Source organism: Aedes aegypti, chromosome 2 (genome assembly GCF_002204515.2).
Source record: "Aedes aegypti strain LVP_AGWG chromosome 2, AaegL5.0 Primary Assembly, whole genome shotgun sequence".
NCBI lineage: Eukaryota > Metazoa > Arthropoda > Insecta > Diptera > Culicidae > Aedes > Aedes aegypti.
In genome coordinates, this window is record NC_035108.1 from 9681198 (window position 1) to 9702514 (window position 21317).

A 21317-nucleotide genomic window follows, 5' to 3' on the forward strand; every position below is an offset into this window, starting at 1 on the left:
TAGAGGTGTGATAAGAGGGTGTCCGGAATTATGGCCAAATGTTTTAAATCCGGACATTACATTAGAAACCCTAGTTGAATCTAAATGAACGGATGTATGCCGCACCCTATTGCGGCTTATTTTTCGAAAGTTCTCAAAACCAAAAATTCGTGTGTTCTACTGAATTCAAATCACATTGAAAGAGAAACCTCAAAATCTGAGCCAAAAATATTAACATTTAGGGGTGGCGCAAGCGTCTTGAAGGTGAATTTTCAAGTTATAAAAAATAAGCTTCAGTGAAGTAAACATAACTTTGTTAGTTTTCAAGCGATTTTCAAACTTTTAGCATCAATACCTTCAAAATTAAATTTACAAAAACTTTGTGGAACATCAAATTTGTCTAAAATCAAAACAAGTTTAAGTTAAAAGTAATTTATCCAATTTATCCTCATTTTACTAAAAATTTAAACTTTGTTTGACCATAACTTCATGATTACTCAACCGATTCCAAATCTTTTTACATGTTTTTGAAGCTATTTGAATTGTTTACAAACCTTTAATACAACGCATTTCACTAACAAAATGTCTTGACCAAGTTATTCAGCAAAAACTGCTCAAAAACACGATTTTTAACGCAAAATGCCAGTTTTTTTTTCAAATTTTTGCCAGTTAAATATTGTCTCTGAAGCTGAAACTGGTTTTCCTCATTTGTTAAACTGTTGAGAAGGACTTTGCAACATTTTTTGAATAATTTTGAAACAAAAATATGTTTGCATATGTTGAAAAATATATGCACTATTCAACTCGCAGTAAAGGCAAGATGCTTTATATATTTGAGTTTCATAGAAAAAATGCAATTTCCGGCGAAACAACTTAAATAATCAAAAGAAATTTGTTTTTTGCATTAAAAAAATCATGTTTTTGGATAGTTTTTGGTGAAAAACTTAGTCAAAACCATTTTTTAGACAAATGTGTTGTATGAACAGTTTGAGAACAACTAAATTTTCTTCAAAAACATGTAAAAAGATACGGAATCGATTGAGTATTCAAAAAGTTATGGTCCAACTAAGTTGAAATTTTTAGTAAAATGAGAAAAAAATTGTAGAAAATTATTTTAAACCAAGACTAGTTTTGATTTTAGAAAAATTTGACGTTATACAAAGTTTTTATAAATTTAATTTTGAAGATAATGATGCTTGAAGTTTTGAAATTGGTTGGAAAATAACAAAGTTATGTTTACTTCACTGAAGGTCATTTTCTATAACTTGAAAATTCACCTTCAAGACGCCTGCGCCACCTCTAAATGTTAATATTTTTGGCTCAGATTTTGAGGTTTCTCTTTTGATGTGATTTGAATTCAGTAGAGCACACGAATTTTTGGTTTTGAGAACTTTTGAAAAATAAGCCGCATTCTAATGTATAATTAGTGGTAATAAAGGCAAACTTGTTAAACAACTACATAAGGCATTGTGAGTAAAAACAAAGCGATTTATATGGAAAAACTGTGTGAATCAAACATTACTACCATAAAACCTAAAGGAAGTGCTTCGCAGATATTTCAAATACAAATAATACTCATTACCGTGGTGAATCAAAATCCGGACGGTACCAATATCCGGACACTATGATAATATTCGTTAATTTTAGGGAAAACTAATATGTAAACATGTTCAATTTAGATTATAACTTTTGCTTTTAATAGCACTGATCATTTGAAATTCATTTATCATCTAGTTACGATTCCAAATCAATTAAAAATAACAAAACAAAAAAGTTGCTCCAGTTGAACGTCATTTCTACGCGGTGCAAGTGATTTTATTGATAGCGTCGGCGAACGCACCCACAACATTTGGTAGTGAAATTATACTGCTAATGTAGTGACTTTAACATAATTGTGCTCAAAGTGATTGTTCAAGAGTTTAGCGACACAGCATTACACAAATATGGAGAAACACGCGTTTGAAACAATGAAAACGTATTGAGAAAGGGGCTGTCCGGAATTGGAGCCAAGTGTTTTAAGCCCGGACATTGAAATCGAATATTTTTTTATAAGGTGTAAGAACATAATTCACAAGTAGAACCGGAACAAAACTTTCAAGACAATCAATACAAGTGAGAATAATGATAAAACATAGTCAGAGCTGTAAATTATGCGGAAAAATTGAACTAATAAGTGATTGATGCAGCTCATTTTTTCTCATTTTAAAGGTCTCAAACCATCAAAAAATAAACGCATTGCTCCAGTTTGCTAGAGCGTGATAAATTTAGTTGATTTGAAAAGTTTTACATTTAGTAATTTATTAATAGTATATTAATAAATAGCTGTCCGGATTTTGATTCAAGAGTGTCCGGATTTACAGACATGATTTTTGCTGGTGTCCGGATTTAAGGACAAGACATGCTCCACGGTTTTAATTATTTTTATGGTAAATTCTTCAATTTTATCGGAAAATTTATCATTTTTGCATAGACAAAACATGAAAGTATTCGTTACATAAAAACACTTTGATTATTTTTGAAGAAAACCTATTCAAAACGGATTTTGAACATTCATGGCAACTTAAGTGTTCGGGTATTGATGCAGCACGGTAGTCGTCTATTTGAAGCACTGTGGGTCGCAAAAATGCTTAACATTGTATGATGTATGATATAGAATTTGAATTAAATAAAATTTTCATGAATTTTATGCAAATAGTCTAACTTTATAATTGTCCGGATTTCGATTCAATAGTGTCCGGATTTATAGACAACACTTAGGGGCTCCTGGGGTAATATGCACTGCCGGGGCAATACGCACCTTGCCAATTTCTCTGGAATAAACGAGTTTTGAGAGAAAAACACTATGCGGATTGATGAAACGTAGTAAATTGTAGATATCCTGAGAATTTGATGCATTTCGAAAAACTTAAGGTGAAGATGAATCGAAGCCAAACTTCAAATTTTCAAGAGCACGGATCTGGAGAACCAAACATCCGTTTGAGCTGAAAACTTAATCGATTGGTCACTAGCTGGTGGTGACCAATCGATTAGGTTTTCACCTCAAACGGGTGTTTGGTTCTCCAGATCCGTGCTCTTGAAAATTTGAAGTTTGGCTTCGATTCATCTTCACCTTAACAGGGAGATAGAACAATAAATTCTAAAAGCACGATTCTGATGTAACTTTCCCGATCATTTCACTTGTTGTTTTGAAAGCGTTGAATTGAGAAATATTACAATCTTTCATCATAAAACAGATGATTAGAGACTGGGTAAGTTGTTGATGACATTATTTGTCGAAATAACACAACGATTTCTATATTCCATAGCATTTTCTGTTAAGCACCCGGTTGGGGCAACATGCACTCCATTGGTCGGGGCAGAACGATCCATTCCTAAATTAACTACAATCATAAAAGTTAGGTCATTTTAAGTCTTTACTAACGTATTTATGCACAATTGTATCATCTTGTAGACGAAAATCTTCAAAAACTCGTGTTTTTACGATAAATTAAATTACGTTTAAAACATGATGGTGCATCTTGCCTCATTGTTGTGGTGCATCATGCCCCTTTGTTTAGGTGCGTCTTGCCTCAATGTTGTGGTGCGTTCTGCCCCAAAAAGCGGTGCATCGTGCCCCGCATCAATCTTAATTCACGCAAAAGTAGTGTTTGAAAAAAGTTAAAATTTTCCAACAATCTAATGAAATTATAATGAAAATTCGCTCAACACCATGAAGGATGAACCCAGACCAACTAGATTCCTGTATTAAAACACTAATTACATGTTGTTTAGTGTTCATTTCGGCACATTCTCCTTAAGTGGTGCATATTACCCCAGGAACCCCTACTTCAGGTGTCCGGATATAAAGACAAGACATGCTTCATTATTTTTACGATTTTCGTGATGAATTTGTAACTTCTAAGGAAAAATTTATCACCTATATTAAAGTCTGATCAGAAGTTGTTCATTTAGTAACATTCGATTGTTTACCTATAATAGGGCGATATTCAAAACAGAAAAGGCGATAGATGGCTAACACAAAAAGTTATGTATTCACTTTACACTTGATTTCTAATCACTACTTTTTTGATGCAGTTTCCTAATTGCAAGCAATTTACGATTTTCATTATTTGCCATACGTTTTGACAGTTCTCGACTACCATTCTTCCATGCGCTTGTGTTGAAAGTTTGAGAAATTTGAGAATCCAGCGTAGCGCGACCAGTGGGTGGAATACAAACAGCAGTGTCGTCGCTCGGCGGCCAGTGAAAGAAACTGAATGTTCGAAAGGATGTTGCCTGTACTTTTTGCCGCTGGCGCCAACTGTTAGCGGTTATGAACGGAATAAACAGTCGTTACCCTATTCTTATTGAAAATAGTATTTGAAAATTTGTCGCAGCTTAAGTGTCCGGTACAGTTCTGCCACCTTTTCAAATGTTCGGTCGACAATGTCCATATCATCCTCGAAGCAATCAAATTGACTGGATCTAGTAAAAATCGTACCCCGGCTGTAGTCCTAGGTGGTATCCAAATGAACTGGACTCAGTCTCGTGAGCTTCTTGGAAAAGCTGTTCTCGCCCAAAATTGTCCAAAGCTCTACGCGGTCGATACCATCGTACGCCGTTCTGTTTTTTTACAAGGGGGAAATCTGCAAATAGATCCCCTGAGAAGGTAACTCAGAGAATGCGGAAATGACGCACCAAGGACGACCCACTAAAACCAGTCCATGCACTGTACTTGAGCAATTCTTTTAGCAGCCGCCTTGAAATCGATGAAAAGGTGATGCGTTAGGACCTGGTATTCAAGGCATTTTTGAAGGATTTGCCGTACAGTAAAGATCAGTCAAGCCGGCTTGATAACTTTCAACGAACTCGTTTACCACAAGTGACAGACGACGAAAGATGATCTGGAATAATACTTGGTAGGCCGCATTTAGAATGGTGATCGCTCGAAAGTTCTCACAATCTAACTTGTCGCCCTTCTTGTAGATGGGGCATATTACCCCTTCCTTCCACTCCTCCGGTAGCTGTTCTGTTTACCAGATTGTGCCTATCAGCCGGTGCAGACAAATGGCCAGCCTCTCAGGGCCCATCTTTACGAGTTCAGCTCCGGACCATCCTTACCAGCAACTTTATTGTTCTTGAGCAGGTTAATGGCCTTTCCTCCGTTGTCTCGATCTTCATTGCCTGTGCTCTCAGCTCCATTCATGTGTTCATCATAGTACTGCTTCCAACATTCGATCACCTCACGCTCGTCTGTCAAGATGCTCACATCCTTAACCCTGCACTTCTCGGCTCGCAAAACGAAACCGTTTCGGAAAGTGTCCTGTAGATTGGCAACATTGAGCACGAAACCGATCAACGGAAAAGGTAGATTTTAAATTCTTTTTATGTTTGAAAAATAAGTGTTGTGTGCAGTCTCACTTCGTGTATTGTGAGTGTTGATTGGCGATGCCTAAGTAACATGTTGGAAATATATTGGTATTGAAGTGTATTGGTATTGATCATTTGGTGATTTCTGGCAGATGCATGCTTTGGAGTTAGCAGGTTGCCGATGGATTAGGCGTAAGGAAAGACATACTATAATGATTAAAGATTGAAAACGGTATTTTGTCTGTTCCTGGTTCTAGCGATAGCTATAAACGTATAAATCGTCAGTAGCATCTAGGTCGTCGATTTCGTTAAAATGCAATCGACAGTGAGTTGTTAAACCACTCAAATATTTAATCAGAAAACAGTTTTTTTGTGCTAAGTGTACTGTCATATGTTGCTTTTGAATTACAAAGAAAACAACCGTTAAAAGGCCAAAGATTTTCACGATTACTTTCACTTTTCTACTTTGCTGTCAGAAAAATGTTTGTTCCGCTAAAATGGCAACCAATTGATCCAATTGGCCAGCCCACAATTATTCGACCGTCAAAACTCAACCAAAAGCCCTTCAACAAGCCGGCAACGACAATTTAATCAACGTTAAATCATCGGGAAAATTTCGATACCCGGCCAATTTTAATTTAATTAATCCACCATCCACGGTGCTCATAGAAACCGAAAGCATTTTAATGAACCGCAATAACGCGCCCGGGAATGTATGACCAATTTACTGTGTCCATTTTGCAGTTTGAGATCTAAATTGAAATGTGGGATTTTTTGCTGTTTTATATTCGCCTCAAAAAAGGCACGTGGGCTTACAGTAAGCACGTGCCAATTATGGTATTACAATGAGGGAGGCTTAAAGCGAGATGACTGTTGAATATTGCAGCTCATCCGGGTTTTAAATAATTCACTTCCATTTTTCCCGAGCTTTATTGAACAATCAGTCTTTGCGGTAAGCTCTGCAGAGCACAGTTGATTGCTCTAGAGCGCACACAGGGCTACTTGAGGTGAAAAGTGGTCTGATTTGCCTCAAGCTGTAATGAATAGTCGGATATAAATTTACTCCAGTTAAGTGGCGATTATGAACCTTGTCCGTCAAACAACCCTTCCTCTGTAGGAAAACGATCCATAAAGAGTTATCTGCAAGCGTTCTGGCCAACTTTCCGGCTCAAATATCCCTACGCAAATCCAGGTGGTAAGCGACACGGATAAAATATTTCATTTAATTGGATTTAGTGCGAGCATTCCATTCCACCTACGCGAGAAGAACCATTCCCCGAGGGCGGGTGATGCTGACCGTTTCCTGGCAAAGACATTATCTGCGAGCCACTATGATCCACTTCAGTGCGACAAATGCTGCGTTTCCGACCGACTCACAGTGGTCCAGATATGAAAAAATCAATGCAAAATTGCGCATTTATAATATTCTAGTAGTTTTATGACAAGTCATTATTTTTCAGTTCGTGAAAAATCGAATTTACTACTATACCATTAAAATCCACTAGAGTTTGTATCCTTTGACATATACGCGTATTTCGACCTCAACTGTAAAGCCGTCTTCAGTGTCATTACACTAGACTCGACTTTAGTAGTTTTCAGATAACAAAACTTTAACAAAATTGTTATTATTCATACAAGTTTTTCAACTCTCAACTTTTTCAAAAACTACTGTTTAGGCAAACTTTGGCAAAAGGATTCTTCTCTAATCGATTCTTTAGGATTGATTGTAATTGATTGTAATGAAGATATGGATTGAAATTTCATTTTTTATTATTTGAACCACCATTTGTGCATCCATTTAAGGTTAAAAAAAAAAAACAAATTGTTTTTGAAATTTTTGTTTGTGTTCTTAACTATCTGGTACAGATAGATGCATGATTAATTTTATTTTTCAACTTATAGCATGTTTGAAAATTGGATTTATGTTAGAAAACTGGACCTCTGTGCGACTTGCAACTAATAGGTGCGGATGCGAGTGGCAAACTTTGCGAGCAGGAAAATTAACTACGGAAAAAGGGGTTTGCCGAAGCGGGAGATTGATTAATTTATTTTCCGGTTGATGGTCGATCCTGATGGATGTGGGACACCTTTTGACGAGGTGCGAGGTGCGTTGCGGGAATGACATTTGCGGTGAGAGAACGGAATTGATCGGAAATCGACTGTATTCTCAGTCGCGTGGAGCTCTGTTCTATTCCGAGCGTTAAAATTCCATTACGCACCAGCTTGAGATGATTAGATTTTAATTAATACATATTATAACGTGACAGCAAACCGATCGAGATGGTTCCCCAGGGTTGTTGGTTGCATTGATGCGTTGCGGTAATTGGGATGGATTCATCCAGTAACGATTTTGACCGCAGTGACGATTAGCGCGCTGTAGGTGATGTGTTTGAATCATTTTAGATCCACATGAAACAATCCATGTGGGAGAGTAACTCAGCAGCAGCAAGCCAAATCTATACAATCATTCAATTCATATCTGAATCTTAAATCGAGTCTGAATCTAAATCCAAATTTGAAACTAAATCTGAATGACGAACTGAATCTGTATTTAAAACCTTATCTAAGTCTTAATCTGAATCTTAATCTGAGAAATAATTTTCTTATTCTTCTTCTTCTTTTTCTTCTTCTTCTTCTTTTTCTTATTCTTCTTCTCCTTCTTCTTCTTCTTCTTCTTCTTCTTCTTCTTATTATTATTAATATTATTATTCTTCTTCTTCTTCTTCTTCATGGCATTAACGTACACACTGGGACAGAGCCTGCTTCTCAGATTAGTATTCTTATGAGCACTTCCACAGTTATTAACTGAGAGCTTTCTTTACCTAAGTTGCCATTTTCGCATTCGTATATCGTGTGGAAGGTACGATTATACTCCAAGTCAAGGAAATTTCCATTACAAAAACATCCTGGACCAACCGGGAATCGAACCCAGACACCATCAGCATAACTTGGCTTTGTAGCCGTGGTTTCTAACCACTCGGCTAAGGAAGACCCATTGGAGTATTAATCTGAATCTCAATTCAAATTTTAATCTGAATCTTAATCTGAATCTTAATCTGAATCTTAATCTGAATCTTAATCTTAATCTTAATCTTAATCTTAATCTTAATCTGAATCTTAATCTGAATCTTAATCTGAATCTTAATCTGAATCTTAATATGAATCTTAATCTGAATCTTAATCTGAATCTTAATCTGAATCTTAATCTGAATCTGAATCTTAATCTGAATCTTAATCTGAATCTTAATCTGAATCTTAATCTGAATCTTAATCTGAATCTTAATCTGAATCTTAATCTGAATCTTAATCTGAATCTTAATCTGAATCTTAATCTGAATCTTAATCTGAATCTTAATCTGAATCTTAATCTGAATCTTAATCTGAATCTTAATCTGAATCTTAATCTGAATCTTAATCTGAATCTTAATCTGAATCTTAATCTGAATCTTAATCTGAATCTTAATCTGAATCTTAATCTGAATCTTAATCTGAATCTTAATCTGAATCTTAATCTGAATCTTAATCTGAATCTTAATCTGAATCTTAATCTGAATCTTAATCTGAATCTTAATCTGAATCTTAATCTGAATCTTAATCTGAATCTTAATCTGAATCTTAATCTGAATCTTAATCTGAATCTTAATCTGAATCTTAATCTGAATCTGAATCTTAATCTGAATCTTAATCTGAATCTTAATCTGAATCTTAATCTGAATCTTAATCTGAATCTTAATCTGAATCTTAATCTGAATCTTAATCTGAATCTTAATCTGAATCTTAATCTGAATCTTAATCTGAATCTTAATCTGAATCATAATCTGAATCTTAATCTGAATCTTATCTGAATCTTAATCTGAATCTTAATCTGAATCTTAATCTGAATCTTAATCTGAATCTTAATCTGAATCTTAATCTGAATCTTAATCTGAATCTTAATCTGAATCTTAATCTGAATCTTAATCTGAATCTTAATCTGAATCTTAATCTGAATCTTAATCTGAATCTTAATCTGAATCTTAATCTGAATCTTAATCTGAATCTTAATCTGAATCTTAATCTGAATCTGAATCTTAATCTGAATCTTAATCTGAATCTTAATCTGAATCTTAATCTGAATCTTAATCTAATCATAATCTTAATCTTAATCTGAATCTTAATCTGAATCTTAATCTGAATCTTAATCTGAATCTTAATCTGAATCTTAATCTAAATCTTAATCTGAATCAAAAGCGCAATCTAATTCAAAAGCGCAATCCAAATCCAATCCAAATCCAATCCAAATCCAATCCAAATCCAATCCAAATCCAATCCAAATCCAATCCAAATCCAATCCAAATCCAATCCAAATCCAATCCAAATCCAATCCAAATCCAATCCAAATCCAATCCAAATCCAATCCAAATCCAATCCAAATCCAATCCAAATCCAATCCAAATCCAATCCAAATCCAATCCAAATCCAATCCAAATCCAATCCAAATCCAATCCAAATCCAATCCAAATCCAATCCAAATCCAATCCAAATCCAATCCAAATCCAATCCAAATCCAATCCAAATCCAATCCAAATCCAATCCAAATCCAATCCAAATCCAATCCAAATCCAATCCAAATCCAATCCAAATCCAATCCAAATCCAATCCAAATCCAATCCAAATCCAATCCAAATCCAATCCAAATCCAATCCAAATCCAATCCAAATCCAATCCAAATCCAATCCAAATCCAATCCAAATCCAATCCAAATCCAATCCAATCCAATCCAATCCAAATCCAATCCAAATCCAATCCAAATCCAATCCAAATCCAATCCAAATCCAATCCAAATCCAATCCAAATCCAATCCAAATCCAATCCAAATCCAATCCAAATCCAATCCAAATCCAATCCAAATCCAATCCAAATCCAATCCAAATCCAATCCAAATCCAATCCAAATCCAATCCAAATCCAATCCAAATCCAATCCAAATCCAATCCAAATCCAATCCAAATCCAATCCAAATCCAATCCAAATCCAATCCAAATCCAATCCAAATCCAATCCAAATCCAATCCAAATCCAATCCAAATCCAATCCAAATCCAATCCAAATCCAATCCAAATCCAATCCAAATCCAATCCAAATCCAATCCAAATCCAATCCAAATCCAATCCAAATCCAATCCAAATCCAATCCAAATCCAATCCAAATCCAATCCAAATCCAATCCAAATCCAATCCAAATCCAATCCAAATCCAATCCAAATCCAATCCAAATCCAATCCAAATCCAATCCAAATCCAATCCAAATCCAATCCAAATCCAATCCAAATCCAATCCAAATCCAATCCAAATCCAATCCAAATCCAATCCAAATCCAATCCAAATCCAATCCAAATCCAATCCAAATCCAATCCAAATCCAATCCAAATCCAATCCAAATCCAATCCAAATCCAATCCAAATCCAATCCAAATCCAATCCAAATCCAATCCAAATCCAATCCAAATCCAATCCAAATCCAATCCAAATCCAATCCAAATCCAATCCAAATCCAATCCAATCCAATCCAATCCAAATCCAATTCAAATCCAATTCAAATCCAATTCAAATCCAATCCAAATCCAATCCAAATCCAATCCAAATCCAATCCAAATCCAATCCAAATCCAATCCAAATCCAATCCAAATCCAATCCAAATCCAATCCAAATCCAATCCAAATCCAATACAAATCCAATCCAAATCCAATCCAAATCCAATCCAAATCCAATCCAAATCCAATCCACCAACTCACTTTCTGAACAACCTACTGAAATACAAATATATTTTATAAAAGGATATATTTTATAAAAGGATAAAAACTTTTCGATGATTTCAATGTTCTACAAAATTATGTACATAATCCAAATACACAGCTTTGTGGAAGTGAATAGGGTTTCTAATGATGAAAAGATTAGAGTTTAGAACATTGGCCCATAATATTTAAGCTTTTTCGTTTGGATACTTATGGATAAAGGTAAAACCTATATAATATGCAACTGATTATTATGAAGTTTTTACGCAGAGAATTTTTTTTTTTTGCCTCCTATCTATATATTAACAACAAAATCATGAGAAATAATTACTTTTACCTAAAATTGATTATAATATTTCTTGCTTGCGTTTTACAATCCTATTGATCTCTACAAAGTTGTATATTTTGACAGTTAATATTATTTTGTAGAATTTTAATACCATCAAAAACTTAAAGTTTTGAAAATATTCGAAAAAGAACTAAATTTTAAATATTTTAAAAAATATGTTTGTATTTTGATAGGGCGACCAGATAGAGAGTTGGTGTATTCAGAAAATTTATTCCAATTTCATAATTTGTTGTTTTGTCAAAGTCAAAAAGTTGAAATTTGCAGTGCCACGTGTGGTGAAATTCCGAACTAAAAGCTCTGGTAAACTTATGCGCCATGGTTTTTGAGTTTTTTTTCCAGAACACCGTACCGATATAAACACGTTTACGCGCTATCGAAAAAAGCTCAAGATTGTGAGCGTTCGTCCCATTGTAGGGTGATCCGATCGGCATGAATATTTCACATCTTTCGATGCTGGTCGACTACATGTTTTTAAATTTTTTGTAGACACTTAGTATGGAGTGATATTATTTAACTGCATTCTTTATTGCGTTCGATCATGATTTAATGTTATATGTTTGGAATAATTCTCCAAACATTACACTTTGTTCTTCAGTCTCCATCGATAATCACCTTATTAGCTAGCTGAGGCCTTTCACAGAACCCGTCGATGATGGCCTTGCGTTGAAGTCACCTTTCATCGTTCAGGCCGCGCTTCAAGCTCCGTGAAACGGCCTGCCACCGCCACCAGTCCGGAACTTCTAATCTTGTTGAGAGTTGAAAAGCCCACGCAGCAGCACCTCATGATCAGAGGCGCAGGCTTCAGCTTGCTTCTTGGAATACAGTCTCGTTAAGCCGTATCAAAGTTCAAGTCCCAGGTCGTCATCAACCGAACGGTGTTTGCAAACGATGGGAAATTGAAGAATGATAAAGCTCTATCGTCTCTCACCACCGGTCGGAGGGTGGTGATGCTTCTGTGCTATATAGCCGTAACCAACTTTTCCATTTGATGACTTATTCATCAACTCGACTCTCACCTCGCCGAACCATCAGACACGGTGTGTCTGAAATTGTTATTGACGAAAAATGATTATCAATTCCACACCCGACATTCGAAAAAAAGGTATCCTTGTATTTTCTTAATGAATTTAAAAATGTTTCATCGAGGGAAATGCAAATTATAGTGGTTTCAACATTTAGGGCCATTTTACGGGGTATTTTCATGTTCACTTTTGCAGCCACTTGGTTATTCAAGCTGACTTTGAATCTGATCATGTGTCTGTTTTTTTGAAAACATCCCATTAAGTGATTCTTAATTCCACCAGCTCTACCTTCAATCATTAAACATAATCCATTGTTGAAGCAAGGGGTATTGCAATGCAAAAATGTAAAGTAATAATCGAATCCGCGATTAAAGGCGATGATCTTGAACTCTTGATCCGCTTTCAAACTTGAAGAAAGGGCAATTTCAACGCACTCGTGATACTGCCAATTCTAACATTTAAAACCGGACGAAAATCCTACAGAAGTTTCTAGCTATCGTCCAATCAGCTTGCGTTCCACCATTGATAAACTTTTTGAAAACTTATTCTGAACAGAATGATGGCCCATATTTTTCGGAATCAACGAAAAAATAATTTTTGCCAATGAACAGTTCAGATTTCAATATGTAGGGGAATTCGGGGTAAAACCGACACCCTAAGCTTTTTTAATAAATTTGGTGTACTTTCGCTTGTTAAACGAACCTAAAATTGTTGTAGAATCACATATTGGTTATAAATCTATCAATCCTTGCGGTCGCTGGATGATATATTGATGTTATATAGTGATTTAAATCAAATTGATATGTCATCATTTTTAGGTGAGACAATTGAGAGTGCGGGTAAGATCGACACCCTGTTGGGGTAAAACCGACACATGCACTTTGACTAGAATTTATACGTTGTGAACATCACCATCACATGGCATATTAAAAAAAATGGTTTAAACATGACTTTAGACTTTTATGACCCCTTCCTCTAAAGGATTTTACACATATTACGTAAATTATTGAAGAGAGGCCGAAGATCCATTAAATACATGTGAAAATTTCAAATGCCCTATGCTAAGAATATGAAATTAAGGTGAATACACATGGATATGATTATTTTGTTATCATGGAATGTTTACAAAGATGAAGTTGTGACGAGTGATTGGTTTTAAAAAATAAATACTGTTTTATTTCAACAAGACAGAAAAGTGTAATTATTTTCAGTTATTTAAAACTGTCGAACCTCATGGTTTGTAAATAAACAATAAGATTAATTTACTTGAAAATATTTCAAATTCTATTAATTCTTCAATTTCAAATGAGAAAAATTTCTTCAAACTATTAAGTTTAAACGTGAAACATAGAAACATGTTTTTAAAATTCTTAATGATAGCTTGTGGCAAGTCATATAGTGTCATATTTTACATGTTAACAAGTTTGCCATCCATGAACTTCACTAGAATTTGAAAATAAAGACTCACATAAACTACAGAGGAAGTCTTCCGACAAGAAAGATTCCCTGAAGTTAGATTATTTAGCAAAGAAAGGTGTCGATTTTACCCCAAATGAAAGTGTCGATCTTACCCCGAGTGGACATTTATTTTTCAATAGCGTTTTCAGCTGTCGAAAACCCAAAAATTAAATTCTCCTCCATTTTGTATGAACGTAATAATAGTAAATGATGATGTAGACGCAGAACACATAATGACATTTTAAAAATTTCACACGCGAAATTGTTAAAGAATAACAGCGAAATATTGCAACTGCTGTTGCTTCTATGTTATCCAATATGATGTTGTTGTTTATTTTGGCAGTTTATTGGTAGAGTCAGTTGTAATGTCATCCGAAACACAACATTTCACAAATAAAGATAGAGCGTGGTGGAAACTGCATGAAAATCTGCTCAAAACATGAAAAATCAAAGGGTGTCGATCTTACCCACAGTGTCGGTTTTACCCTAAGTTCCTACATTCGACCACTCATCAACTTTTACGTGTTACGAATTTGATTCGTTCCAACAAATCTGAAGGCTATTCTACTTACTCTTCTAGACATATAAAAGGCATTCGACAGTATTTGGTATGAAGGCTAGATTGTAAAATAAAATTAAATGGTTTTCCAAAAAACATTGTTAAAATAATCTAAAGTTATCTGACAAATCGTACATTTCAGTTCAATTATCAGAACACCAGATCCGTAAGAGCTGGTGTTCCTCAAGACAGCATTTTAGGACCAATATTACACAATATTTTCACATCTGACTTACCTGAGTTACATCAGAATGTCAACAATCTTTGTTTGCGGATAACACAGGCCTCTCCGCTAAAGGACGAAGCCTGCGTGTCATCAGTAATAGATAGAGTTACTGTGCATGTGCTGTAGCCTTAAGTGCAGGAGCCTCATTGCATGCAGGCGCACGGGCGCGCTGTACATTGTGAGACCTTTTTTGGTGCGCCTCATTTTTCTTTAGATGTGTCTCACAGCGGTCTCATGCGCTCCGTCACATGTGCTGTTCAAAGTTCAGCGCAATAATTGAAGTGATTACAAAAGTTTTCAATGAGAATTGAATTTGTAATTTTGGATCGCGAGTCTTCGACCATATCATGTAGGCCATCTAGGCACCTGCATAATGAGGCAAAAATAGTTGTAGAGGCTCTTCGTTACTAAGCAGTTGTTTCACAACTTAGATACCGATAGTGAGCACATCGCCTTGCGCGCGCTTTTAGAATTTTCGTGAGCCTCCGGCTAGCGCAGCACACTAGGATTCCGATGAGCTGAGAGACGGTTTGGTTGGAGGCTCGTCAGTACATTTATGTTCTCCTGAGAAATATGTAACTCTAGTAATAGATTGCAAAAAAGTTTGGATATTTTTTTCTTCATACTTGCAAAAATGGAAGAATTCACTTAAAAAGTTTTTATTTTTTTGACACCTTGAAGTAGACATTTTGTCACGATGAGATGGGTACCAATAAATTGATTAGATGGAGTTAAGTATCCAGGGCTCTTGCAGGATGAAAATTTAATTTTCCAACATCACATTTGAGGCATTCAAGCCAAATGAAACAAATATATACAATTTCTGAATCCACTTATTAACAGATAATCGAAAATTTGCCTCAAGAACAAGCTTTTGATCTTCAAACAAATTTTCTGGCCAGCCATGTTGTATTTGCACCAATATGAACTTGGAGGTTTAACACCAGAAAGCTCTGCAGAGGACACACCGTGTCGGAAGATGCTGGGGGTGGTTGGTCCTGCCCGGCATTGCCACTGACTCTTTTGTTGTCGACGATGCGAATAATGCGATACGGAAGTGGATGTAGAGCTATAAAGCCAGCGTGGCACACAGCACCCCCTTGGGCGAACATTTAATGACCCGGCCCGGTGATCTACTGCCACCTCCACCCAGCAGCCAGCAGCCAGTTGCACTCGAGAGCCAGGTAAAAGTTTGATAACTTTTTAATAGAGACGATTAATCAGCTTTTATGGGTAATCCATAAAACGCAGCGCCAATATTGTTGCGCTCTTGGCTTCCGAAGCGGTGGAATTGGCCGGCTCCCAAATGGATTAAGGTTAAGACATTCTTCCGGTGATGGGCCGGTGGAGCTTCAGAGTCAGAAGCCTGAAAGAGTGTCATTAATTGGGATTGATTTCAGGCAGGGGAGTGCTAAGAGTTTAAACAGCGTGACCGAGAATGGTGATGAGATTGAGCTAATGATGGGGCGATGATTGTTTGTGGGAAGGCGGAGGCGTGATTTCTTCTCCCAGGAAATTTATTCAGTGGGAGAAAATGTGTTCACGGCAATAAATTGTGCTTTGGGACTTATTCTTCTGGATTTTATAGATCGAGGTTGATGGTGGAAATATTTTAGATCTTTTTGGAACAAACCCATAAGCTTCATGCTGCCAACATTCTCTTCACATACTGAAAAATACACTAAAATCAAAGTAACTGTTTTGTTTCAACACTGATTTGTTCAAAATTTTAAGGCGTTTTTCAATATATGAAAAATACTTATGTAGGTTGGATACAGCTTGAATTTAATTCTTTATAATACTTACCCCAAACTAGCGGCGAAGATTCCCGCGACGAAAATTCCCGTCATGAATGGAATGTGTCCGAAAACGTCCATCACGTAGAACGGCATCAACTGGTCCTTCTCGGTGATCTGTCCGGAACGCAGCGGATCACACTGATGATAGTGCGCAAAAGTCATCAAGCCCGTGTAGAAGTTGAACAGAAAAACCAACACCAATCCTGTTTTCCGGAAAATGAAAACGAAAAAATTGGAGAAAGAAACATAAAATACAAGAACGACATCATTTCGAAGTGAATCCGAACAGAAATCCGTCTCGTGTGCAACTGGCGTAAAAATAACAACTTTTTCGGGCAGCAACAAATTGAACAAACATTTAATTATCTCGAGCAAATAAATGGGCGCAAAAAACTACTGGCTGCAAAGCACAGCCTCCATGCGCGATTGATGGGTAAAAAATAACTTCAAATTCCATCCCCGGCTGAATGGCTCCAGTGAATGGGAAGGCCGATGGCGGACGCGCACGAGTCCGGTCGAAAATGGCCATATATCAAAAAACTATCAGTGGCTTTTCTGGGGGAGATGGATCACCCATCGGTTTTGGGATATAAGACCGACTAGGCGTTTTTTCAACAAAAGCTACAACAGTATCTGACGGGCAGGTTGATAAATTTGATATCGTATATCGCGTAGAACAATAACGAACGTTGCTGTTGCTCAAGGAAAAAAATCTGAATTGCATACAGTAAATCAATAGACAAGGTACAATTAGTATTCCAGATATTTTTTTAAAGCAAAACAATGCAATAACCAAATTCGATTCATCAAAAACAACTTAACCAAGGGCAATTGATTGGGCAATGTGGTTTACGAAGCCTGGAAAACAACACTTGTTCACATTTCGAGCGTGAAAGTACTCATGATAACTTCAGCAAATTTGAAGAGACTTTTGAAGGGCGGAATGATTTTTTTCAAAGGAATAAGAAAAAAGTTTTTTATCATGATAAGGACCTTCTTTAGCTTATTGATACTATTTACGACTACAAAACAAAACTATGCTTAAGTTGTATGGGTTTGAATTCATGTCGTTAAATGGACCACACGATTTACGAAACTTAATAGCAACTTTGTCCAAAAAGCTCTCAGTTAATAACTGTGATGATGAAATGATTGTTGCTCATTGAACACTAAGCTGAGAAGCATACTCTGTCCCAGTGAGGACACAATGTCAAGCTAGCATAGCATAGCATATCATAGACTGACTACATATACATGTCAATGGTTGCTACTCCGTGATTGATCGGAACTGGTAAGAATTGCACTGCGATCCAAATGAATAAGGGATGGGAGTTTCCGCTTACTCTCGGAGTGCAATTTTAGCAGATCTAATATTATTGATCAATAACGACGCCGGCCAAGTCCTTACAGTCAGTTGGGATGGGGAAGGAATGTTAGGGTGTAATGATTGTTGCTTCTAGAGACCGGGAATACCTCTGCATCTCCACAATCATCACGGGAAGGATGTTTATTAGTGGAACAGGAAAAGATCTGGGAGTCACCTTTGATCGGTGATGCGATCCATGGATAAGGAGGAAAATACGACTTATACTCAAAGCTAGTTTTTATTTTTGTCTCGAAAAGTTTTTGGTAAAAGATTTAAAATAAACGTCAACATGTATAATGTCAAACCATTCAAAAGATGTTTTTATTGATGGCGAAAAGAGAAAAATATATGCATTTATTATAAATTATATGAAACAGGAATACTGTCGACACTTGTAGTGACGAACCATACATTGTTTGTTTGAAAATTACAGAAGTGTATTGCTATGCATTTTTGTCTCAAGAAGAAAAGTCTTTGGTAGAAGTTTTAAAAAATACGTCAACATTCATAATGTCGAACAATTCAAAAAAGTGTCTTAGGTTATATCAAAAATTTTATATGTATATTAGAATTGTATATAACAAGCATAATGCCGACACTTGTAGTGACGAACCATACAAAGTATGATTGAATATTACATAAAACTAACGCTTTCATGAAAAAATGTGTTATCATAAGCATGAAACGAGCTCACCAGTTGGTAATCCATCCTCGATTGAACACGAATATTTTTCGCACTCACACAGCGCGAACAGCAAAACTTCTCGGTGCCCCAAAAACGAACCGTCTTGCTTGGACTTTCCGAAGCACTGCCCAGCAAAACACTCGAAACGAAAACTCCCGGCGTTCCGAAAACGAAGCGTCCTGCTGCTTTGTCCCAGTGAGGACGTAATGTCAAGAAGCAAAAGATCTTTCTAATGAAATTTGTGTAGGGAAGACGGGGTAAGGACGATCTGAGCACTTTAATTTCTCTATCAAAGTCAAGAATCAATAAATGCTTAACAAAAATTGTTTTTTTTTTTCTTGTTAAATTATTTAAATCGATGACGTTAGACTGCGGATATGAGTGTTTTATCCTTTGATCGTAACGCTTGCACCTGCGTGGGCAGGCGATGAGATCAACTTAAATTTTCAAGAGCACAAATCTGGAGAACCAAACATTCGTTTAAGCTGAAAACTTAATCGATTGGTCGCCAATCGATTAAGTTTTCAGCTCCATGGGGTGTTCGGTTCTCCAGATTTGTGCTCTTGAAAATTCAAAACCTTGGTCGCCAATCGATTAAGTTTTCAGCTCCATGGGGTGTTCGGATTTATCTTCACCTTAGCATAGCAGCTATCTGTCGCATACATATCAATATCATACAATAAATTTTACAAATTCTGGTCTATTACTGCTCGTTTTAGGTAACAGAAAGCAAAATACAGTCAAGCATGGGAAAATTCGCTCATTCACCCTAGCGCTACCGAAAAAAAAATAACGAAGTATCTACTGCCACCGAAAGCTCAGTGACAGCCGAACGCTACTAGGGCGGGCGCTATCCTGACGAATCGCAAAGCTTGAGATAGCCCAAAAATCAAAATACTCACAGAGCGGATAGAGAACCAATTCTCTCTCAACTGGAAGACACGTAAGAACGAGTTCACCATTCAATCACTGAATGTTCGGATTTCGCATTCACTGAATCATTCCGCCGGGTGTATTTCCAGTCAGTGAGCGAAATCGGAAATTAAATAATCATTCGCTACTGCAATCATATGCCTTCGGCACACGGATTCGGTAGTGAATCATTCTGTTGTCGTTTTTGTCTAACTTGTCGCTCGGCGAAGAAGTAGAAAGCGTATTGGAAATTGAAGCACTAAGCCTGGTAGGGGACGATTCAAATTTTCGGGATTTCTGGATCCCCCCCCCTCACCTCTCTGTCTCGCTTTTTACAATACCTTATACACTTTCTTAGAAACCCCCCTCCCCCAAATGATGGACGTCATATTTGAATGAATGATTGAATGAATGAGTGTAAAGTCTGGCTGAGTTGAGATCACATAGCGTTGCAAGATTTTTGGATTTTTTATCACAAACAACCCATTTTTATATTTGTGCTGGCTAAGGAGTACACCTAAAAACTTCGAAAATCTCGAAGAGTTGCAAAAAGGTTTAAGCTGTATATTTCAGACCTGTTAGAGGACGGTCTACGAAACATGCCTGTGCATGACTTAGGTTGGAACTCGGTGGAACTTTTTTTTGATTCGATAATCAAAGTTACATGTTTGTTTTTTAAGATTGATTTCATAATAAATTCTAAGTACCAATTCTTCAGATTCAAAGTCAAATTTTATGTTCTTTTCCCATCAAGTGTACTTTGCCAACCTTTAACCATGTTCTCCTTTAAATTTCAATTAAATAAATTGGTTTCAACACCTTCCGTACTAGTTGACAAGGATTTGAAAACATGCGAGACAAAACACAGTTTTCAAGCTGCTCCGACAACTGTCACTTTCGGGGCATGTTGAACCAGTTTTGATACTTTGTTAATCCTACCAATACCTTTTGTCGTGAAAAAAAATAACTTAAAATGCGATTTTCGTCTATGGAGCAATGCACTGTGTGTCCTACGCAAATAAATTCCTGGGTTGGACAGTTTTTATCTGGGTTTCCAAATTGTTTGAATTGTGAAGTTTTTTTTATAAATTGTTGCGCAGAGTACCAGCTCGTTAGCGCAACTGCGTTTGAAATCAGAAATTTTTGTCCAGTTTAAATCTATAGGATTGATCCAACGCAATTCGTTTAGTAAAACGGCTACATTTTTATCAATCTTGGTTGATTCTGAGAAGATCTGCTTTATTTAATATAGCAAGTTGCTTCTTGCTTTAAGGCTCAAGAATCCATCATTCAATCATCAAAAATTAAAACCAGTTTTTCATTCAAATTTTAAGAAATCCTCATGAAAACCCATCAACGCATTACAGATGGAAAATGCAATGCAATCATAGATTTTCGTGAATATTGTATCGATCTTGAGTAAAAAAAAACTTGTTTTGAAAATTTGTAAAACAATTATGGTTATTTTCCTCTTAAGCCTGAAATTAAATAGTGACATCGTGTTATTGACCTGGATTGATATCAGGTTTTCCAGTTTGTGAAGTTTATAGAGAACAGAATATTATGTCGTTCAAAAGTTTTCTTACTTTTGTTTTCAAAGCGAGATTTTTTCAACGAAATATTCTGGATTTTTTCTAAAATTTATAACGTTGAAAAATCTTAAGGTGTAAATGAAATGAGGGTTTTATCGTCGCTCTCTTTGGGGCTCTCGTTCGCTGATCTTATTTACTGAGCATGTTACAACTTGCGAAACAATGCCGATCATGGAGCAATACAGACCGGATGTTTAACTTCAATCGCTTTGATCGTGCTTCAAGATCAAATGAGAATGAATTCTGCAATA

The 21317-nt window shown here is 36.2% G+C and overlaps 1 protein-coding gene across 2 annotated transcripts in view; it reads right to left on the minus strand.

The window, feature by feature from the left end:
- Positions 1 to 21317, minus strand: part of LOC5567814 (sodium-coupled monocarboxylate transporter 1) — a 269027-nt gene that overhangs the window by 140378 nt on the left and 107332 nt on the right. For both annotated transcript variants that reach the window (XM_001657669.2, XM_021839878.1), the window contains exon 8: positions 16519 to 16714. In XM_001657669.2, the coding sequence (XP_001657719.2) occupies positions 16519 to 16714 (196 nt within the window). The remainder of the gene's footprint in view (positions 1 to 16518; positions 16715 to 21317) is intronic.